We start from the raw sequence: 7,877 nt of genomic DNA, 5'->3' as shown, positions 1-7,877 counted from the left end.
AGAGACGGGTGTGAAACGTCCAATTTTTGCGGTTTATAGGATCTTGTGGCCGCATTTATTCATTTCGTATGCTTTAAAACACTCGAAATAAATTCTTTTTGAATGTATTTATACCCGAAAATCTAAATTTGCAAGCGACTTAAATTATGAAATCGAAAACGTTTGAATCCTTTCTCACGTTCCAATAATATGTTTTTTAAATTTTTTTAACGCGGGCACTTGTCACTCTCTAATATAATACGATTACTCCAAACGCGACATATATACACATCGCGTTTAGAATAATTGTCGAAGTAATAGTCTAATCAATCTAATGTCTAATTCGAGCCACAAACGCGGTATTAAAGGGCAGATTTAAATTTTAGTTTAATGCACCGCGCTTCGCGTTTTGTGCACCCGAAACGAAATAATTTCCGTAAGTACCTAATTCGAAGAGAGAAGAAGAGAGAAAATCTGTGAGAAGTTTCAGAAGAAAATAAAGGACAGATTTTCTTTCTCTGGGAAATGCGCTGGCTGACGTTTGGCAGTACTGCACTTTCGTTCACCCGGCACTACTCTCTACTCTACCACTGTGGCCTGTGGCACTGGAGAAGTGAGTGTGTGAGGGGCGAGGGCACGTGAGGGCATAGATGAGACATGAGACGCCGTGCATGGCCGTGCAAGTGCATTTGTGTGTAAGTACCCCCGCGGCGTCCAGGCTTCTATGATGTCTACCGTTTGGTGTTCGAGGTCGATATGAGCGGCGAGCCGGCACTTCATCGTAAGATGTATTACTTAGACGTTTCTCTGTTAGTACATTCACTATTTCGTCATGAATATAGACGTAACCGCGGGGCTAGTCCGCGGGACATAACCTATACGTGTGACTCCCTCGGACTTTAATTCTATTACCGAGCGAGCACGACGATCGTTCTACTTTAAAAACTCGAGATATTTGCACATTCAAAAAACTTCTAACTGTATACATAATAACTGTACGTTTTGTTTATTTCTATTTGTAGAGAAATTCCATCCGATCTTGATCTCACGGTATCTCCCGTATATCTCAAGAAGAACGTTTTGGAAGCCGTTCGGTCGCTGTTCGGAGAGGAGGGAGCTAAGAGTCCCATAGACGTTCTAAAGATCTATCCAGCAAAGCGCAGATTTATCCTTCGTTGTCCGTACAATAGCTACGTCCGACTTCGAGCAAGTCTGACTTTGAGTACGGTGTACGAGGGGAAGACGTGCGTGTACACGGTTCACCGGGCGTCGTCGAATTTATTATCGTTCACTGCCGATAGTAGGACGTACCAGCACGGAGAAGTCCCTCCCGAATCTTCGCCATGCCATTGATACGTAAAGAGGGCAAAGACACCATTATCTTCGCATCTAAGGAGGATCATGCGGTGCCTAGTAAGATTAGTCTTCCTGAACCAGAGCCTAGTCCCGGACTGTTGTTGCCTAATGGCGAGATCAATTGGAATTGCCCGTGTCTGGGTGGTATGGCAACCGGGCCATGTGGTTTAGAATTTCGCGAGGCTTTCTCCTGCTTTCACTACTCGACCGCAGATCCGAAGGGCTCGGATTGTCGCAAAGCATTCGAGACGATGCAGAGCTGCATGTCGCAATATCCGGCACTATACGAGAGCAAGGGCATGCCGACAGACGATCTGGAAGACGAAGAGGAAATCGAGGAAGACGAGGGGGAGGAGAAGAAGCAGCCGTCGGCGGGCAGCGAGGACAAGAGAAAGGCGATGGTTGTTAGTCAAGGTGCAGCAGATTAGCGATAGTCGTCTTCCTCTTGTCTTTCTATCTCTCTTAATTAATTACTTTAAGTAAATTAACTTTACCTGTTGCACTGTATAGTTCAAAATAAATTTAAAAAAACAAAGTCAGATTAATCAAATTGCTTTGCGAACAACTTGGAGCAGGTAGAATTGCGGATGAAAATAATCTAGGGATATCTCACGAAGGAAAACTTCAGTATTATGTGGAATTAACAATTTAATTTCTTATCACATTCTACGTTCTATTCGCAAACTAATATAAGTTGGAGGAAGTTTATCGTTAATTTTGTCTGGGAAGAGAAAAATTCTTTATTTCTTCATATTTATGTTACACTCTTCTCTCTTCTTTGCAAGACATGAGTACGCATATACAATTTCCAGTTTAATCTAACAAATGAAGAGAAAAATGCGAGAAAGTATAGACAGTCATATCGTTGTATTGTACCATTTGACTTCTTCCGTTCAAATGTGCCGCGCGCTCTCTCTAGGTCGCTCGCTACTTCTTCCGGATGCAGCCAGATGGCGGAGCCTGGCTGCGTGACGTCGGCGCGCTCCTCCGCCCCCCTCTAGCCTCTAGTCGTCATTCCGCTCGCGTATGGTATGGGTCGTGGTACCAATGTTGTGTGGATCATCGGGCACAACGCGATAATAAATGTGCCACCGTTCGCGTACTTACAGCCATCTGCGATAGCAACAACGTTGCGTTCGTCGTCGCCGTTGACGCACGCCATGTGTCTGTCGTTACGCGCGCAGCCTGTGTACCCGTCGGAACGCGACGACGCTGCGGACGCTGCTCATCGTCCCTCGGCCTCGGCGCAGCGCGACGTCGAGCAGTGACACGCGTCGCGTGTGCGCATCGATCACGAATACCGACGCTGAGACAGACTACAACGGAGTGACAAAGACAGATAGACGGGATAGACGGTGGAGCAAAGTTCGACCGAGCGAAGTTTCTATCAAGTCGGCTTTCGGCTTAGAAAAGAGCGGAGCTTGTTCACGAGCGCGCGCGCGCGCGCGCATACCCCGGATACGTTCCTTGGCAGTGACCGAGAGTATCCCGGTTTTCGTGCGCCTAAGTGCTAGTGAGAGAAAACGCGTCGTTACGTCCCTTTATCTTCCGTTGGCCTCATCATGGACACCCATAAAAAGGAGAAGAAGCACAAGGAGAAAAGGAGGTGAGTCGCTTGCGCGCGAAAGAATCAGATGTAGAGATAGATTGAGAGAAAGAGAGACTCAGAGAGAGAGAGAGAGAGAGTGCGTGAAAGTCGCGCGTCTTTATTTTCGGAACAGCCGTATGGATCTAGGGTGACGCGAATTCTCGCTCGCGGCTGTCGTGTCATCGACGGACGTTTGACGGACGCTTGACGGACGCCGGACACGATAATACCGCTTGTAATTCGTGAATTCGACGGGTTTTGAGGGAATAAAGAAAGAGTGAGAGGAAAGCGTTCGTGTGTGTGTGAGATGCGTGTTTGATGCAATCGTCTCGCTTCTGTGGAATGTGTGGATGTGTGGAATCATCGCTCTGTCTCTTTCTCCGATTACGACGCTTTATCTCGCTCGCACTTCGCGGCGGCGCCCTATCGCTGTCTCTCTCTAACGCCACGTGATCCTTGTCGTCCGTCTCCGTCGCTCTCACGGATTCGTTATTGGACCTGTCGTGTTCTCATTTTCTCTCTCTCTCTCTCTCTCTCTCTCTCTCTCTCTCTCTCTCTCTCTCTCTCTTTTTCCTCTGCTCTTTAGTCTCTTAAATCAAACGAAATTCTAAACAAGTGTCAATGAGATGCCTCGACGCTTGGCCTTCCTTTTTTTATCGTCCGATCTGTCTTGTTTTTGATCGGTCTTTAAGTTATTTACGACGTGCCGCACAGTTGCTCCAGTTTCGCTCTCCCTTCGCATCATTATGACTTATTTACGACTTACGACGAGTGGCTTACTTACTTTATTAAAATTGACGTGGTTTCTTTACTCACTGTACCCGGCTTATTTATATGTCATTACAGTTGGTTTACTTTCCGCTATATTTTATCCGCGCATGACTTTGTTCATTAACTCGAGATTTTCATCCGAAAATGGCGCCTGGGATTTATTTCTGTACGACTGCGAGTCCAATTCGAGAAATGATTGTGTATACAGGGTGTTTCTTAAGTACAAAAATTGAAAAGGATATTTCGTAGCTTATTTTAGGAAGAAAAGGTTTTATATATATAAACATATGCCCTAAACTGCTTCGTTTTCAAAATACAGGGTGTCAAAGTTGTGAAAACAAATAAAATTTTCGAAAATTATCGGAAAACGTTTAAAGGTATTTTATTCAAATTTATGTGTATACATGTAGTATTAAACTATTAAGAACCATTTTCCAGTACCAATAAAACATTTTTAGATCCACCAGGGGCGTGCGTCTTTGACACCGTGTATTTCGAAAATAAAGCAAGGCATATGTTAATAGAAGTGCCTTTTTCTTCCTAAAGGCAGGAATATTTTCTTCAATTTTTTGTACTTAGAAAATATCCTGTATATTTCTATATCTCTCTGTTTGGTGTCCTCAAAAGGATTTTTGTCTTTTTTTTCTTCTCTCTTTTTCTCTTGCTTGACTTTCTAGTGGCATGCTGGTATACGAGTGATTTTTTTTTATCTTGTGGCGCAACAAGCCATTAAATATGCACGCAATTTGGACCGACGCTTTTCGAACATTCAAGAATATCGTCAACAGTGACAATCTTCTTTTTTAGAAATAGCCCGAGGTTCGATTTCTCTTTTTCTCGACTCGCGTGCACGCGCGCGATGGCAAGGCGTTTATTATACAATCGCGTCCGCGACCCCAACAGTTAATATTCCAATGTTTCACTGCGCACGATTACGTAAAATGTAGAAGCGTCGGTTATCTAGGAATATATCCCGCATTTATTCTACATTCACACTCTAACTGCGAAAATTTTATCCATTTTACGTCACCAGCTAGTCGAACGTACTCAATCTTTATCAGAGAGCAAACAGCGGAGCAGTATGTCGCTATTATAATTGATTCTGATCAATTGTTTAAGTAGATAGATAAAAACTTCTAGTCATATTCCTCGATTAATCAGAATCTACCGAGTTCGTTAACCAGTTTAATGTAATGTAAAATCGTAGCGAGCGAGGAACATTATTTTCTTAAGAAAGGTAATATGAATCTACAGTATGTATTTCGGGATCGAAGTCCCACAGCTGAAATATTGTTTCAATATTTTTAGCTATGCGCCAGGATTTGAATCAATTGTTTTCTCAACAGATTGATAAAAGACGTTTATGTTCTTTTGGCCTGTAGAATTTCGAAAAAATAGCTACAGACGGCGTCATTAATGCTTTTCACCTACCTGTGTTCTGGGGATTTCTATATAGTGCACGTTACATGTACTATGCCTTCAGTTCAGGTGGAAGGCATTAATGACGCCGTCTGTATACATAGGTCGGTGTACACCGCGAAATGAAGTCAGTCGCGCGTTATTAAGATTATTAATTTAAGGTAGTTGTCTCGCGAATCGCAATAAACAAGAACAATTTGAAAATTTTACTATACGTTAATAAATGTGGTATCTACACGTTTGTACAGTTTAAAAGTATTTAATTGACCGTCCCGAACACGAGATAATCGCTATCAAAAATTACATACGGAAAAAAAGAATGTTCTTGATTTGAAAATATCTAGGCGGAAATCTTGAAATGAGATTATATTGTGTTAAACTTGCTTGAAGAAAACTTGTTTGAATGAAGTCATTATATAATAGTGCAACCGAGAAAAAAAATATTGCAATAAAAAGTTGAAATTCTTAAGAAGATATAGATTGTTTCACATATAAGCAAGATCACTATATATTTTCTTATAAGAATTTCAACTTTTTATTCCAACATTTTTTTCTTGGTTGCACACACGCACACATTATACATGTATATAATTACTTCATTCAAGTAAGTTTCCTTCAAGCAAGTTTAACGCAATATAATCTTATTTTAATATTTCCACGTTGAAACTAAAGATATTTTTAAATCAAGAATATTCTTTTTCTCCTCATTTTTCTCTATGCACTTTTTCCATGCATTGCATACACAAAGCATATGAAAATCTCATATTTTGAATTTTAATAATTAGATGAACAAACAACAAGAAAGTGATGAACTTTAGCATAAAAAGATGTTAGCATAAAGCTTAGAATCATCTTAATTTTTTGTTACTTAGTGTCTAAATCGAAATACGCTTTATATTGTTGTGAATAAATCTAAATTTTTTTCTTTATCTATAACATCTTTTTATGCTCGTTATTGGTTGTTTACCGTTTCTCTTAAGTTTTTCTTAGATTGAACGGTAGACTTATTATTTTTAATTATTATTAATATTATAGCTATAAAAAATTCTTCTTAAATAATCGCTCGTTCACGTGAGACAAAGCGATTCTTTATCGTGCGGATAGCGGCGTCCATGACAACGGTAATTCCGGCGAATTAGGCGATGTTTCTGTCCACTCCGATCTATTTCGTAAGAGTGTAGAACGGAAAATTTTCTAGGATTGTATTTTGTCGGTAATCAGCCGTTCAAAGTCCAGACTCTAACACTGATCGCAATCGATGTTTTGTCTATTTTTTTCATGCTTGGCGCGTCTTATTGTGCGTCAATTATATTTCGGGACATTTGAATCAATCGTCTCGCATTATATTTCGAGACATTGATTTCGGACTAATTTAAACTGGCGACGTTTCTCTAGAGTACGAGATCAGGTGAGATTGATCTCCATCATGGTTTTACTTTTAAAACGATGAATATATATAAACAAAGGAGTTCTCGTTGTGTGACTTATGTCCATTTCTATCAATGATTAACTTTATATAATTTCGGTTTAACTTACTCTTTATCTTTTTCTAATCCTTACAATTAAAAAAATATACATTGATATAGAAATGGACATTAAGGAGATATTTTTCGAGAGAAGCGATCCATAGGGAGAGTTTTTTTCAGCCGCGAGGATTCCCCTTCTCCTTTGGACCGCGAGGGTCTCGCGTGACAAGCGCTAAAATAACCTGCTCGGAAACTGCGAAACTACGAGGAAACCATTAGCGTCAGTGGGGTCACGTGATATTCATCGGTAGACCGTAACGAGGCGAGATCGACGAAAACAACGTTCGGCACGTATCACGCACGCACAATAGCGTTTGCGAGCGGTGGAAGATATTTCACTTATTAGGGTTATCACTATACCGAATATAAAAGTAGAACGATAGCGCGACACGATGATTATTATTTATCCCTTTTATACGGACTATCCATCACGTAGCCTGTAAATAGGACAAAAATAAGTTTGATTCTTCGTTATCGCAACACTTTTGATACACACACACACACACACACACACACACAACACCTTGCAACCACACAATGACCACACGCGTACATCGCAACGCGCACAGCGCCTACGCGTCACGTCGCACAACACACACCACACACACACACACACACACACCACACACACACACACACACACACACACACACACACACCACACACACACACCACACACACCACACACACACACACCACCAACACACACACACACACACCCCCCCACAGACACTCTAACACACACACACACACACACACACACACACACACACACACACACACACACACCCACACACACACACACACACACACACACACACACACACACACACACACACACACACACACACACACACACACACACACACACACACAACACACACACACCACACAACACCACACACCACACACACCCACACACACACACACACACACTTACACACACACACACACACACACACACACACACACACACACACACACTCACACACACACACACACACACACACACACACACACACACACACACACACACACACACACACACACACACACACACACACTCACTCACTCACTCACTCACTCACTCACTCACTCACTCACTCACTCACTCACTCACTCACTCACTCACTCACTCACTCACTCACTCACTCACTCACTCACTCACTCACTCACTCACTCACTCACTCACTCACTCACTCACTCACTCACACACTCACTCACTCACTCAATAACGC

At 42.0% G+C, this 7,877-nt stretch overlaps 2 protein-coding genes and 1 long non-coding RNA gene across 4 annotated transcripts in view; all 3 read left to right on the top strand.

The window, feature by feature from the left end:
- The first annotated feature begins 51 nt into the window (after positions 1–51).
- Positions 52–1,144, top strand: LOC143897901 (uncharacterized). Of its 2 annotated transcripts, XR_013257032.1 has the most exons (4): positions 52–66; positions 366–415; positions 528–760; positions 1,002–1,144. It is a non-coding gene; the product is annotated as an uncharacterized LOC143897901 (long non-coding RNA). The 2 variants fall into 2 exon arrangements; XR_013257031.1 differs by having other exon boundaries at positions 366–760.
- Positions 1,145–1,174: 30 nt separating this feature from the next.
- LOC143897895 (mitochondrial intermembrane space import and assembly protein 40-B) lies at positions 1,175–1,874 on the top strand. The gene has a single exon (XM_077406858.1). It carries the CDS (start codon positions 1,323–1,325, stop codon positions 1,761–1,763), a length of 441 nt encoding a protein of 146 aa, XP_077262984.1. The 5' UTR covers positions 1,175–1,322; the 3' UTR covers positions 1,764–1,874.
- A 480-nt stretch (positions 1,875–2,354) lies between these two features.
- Sima (HIF-1 transcription factor component sima) overlaps positions 2,355–7,877 on the top strand; it is a 73,381-nt gene continuing 67,858 nt past the window's right edge. The window contains exon 1 of the mRNA XM_077406824.1: positions 2,355–2,941. Coding sequence (XP_077262950.1) covers positions 2,898–2,941 — 44 coding nt within the window. The 5' untranslated portion in view covers positions 2,355–2,897. The remainder of the gene's footprint in view (positions 2,942–7,877) is intronic.

This window comes from Temnothorax americanus, unplaced genomic scaffold, assembly GCF_048541705.1.
Source record: "Temnothorax americanus isolate GAGA-0224 unplaced genomic scaffold, ASM4854170v1 Scaffold21, whole genome shotgun sequence".
NCBI classification, from domain to species: Eukaryota; Metazoa; Arthropoda; class Insecta; order Hymenoptera; family Formicidae; genus Temnothorax; species Temnothorax americanus.
Note: the sequence above shows the minus strand (reverse complement) of the source record. Positions and strands in the feature narration are given on the sequence as shown.

Coding starts and splice junctions, on each gene's coding strand:
- LOC143897895 (XM_077406858.1), top strand. CDS start 1,323: ATGCCATTGATACGTAAAGAGGGCAAAGACACCATTATCTTCGCATCT.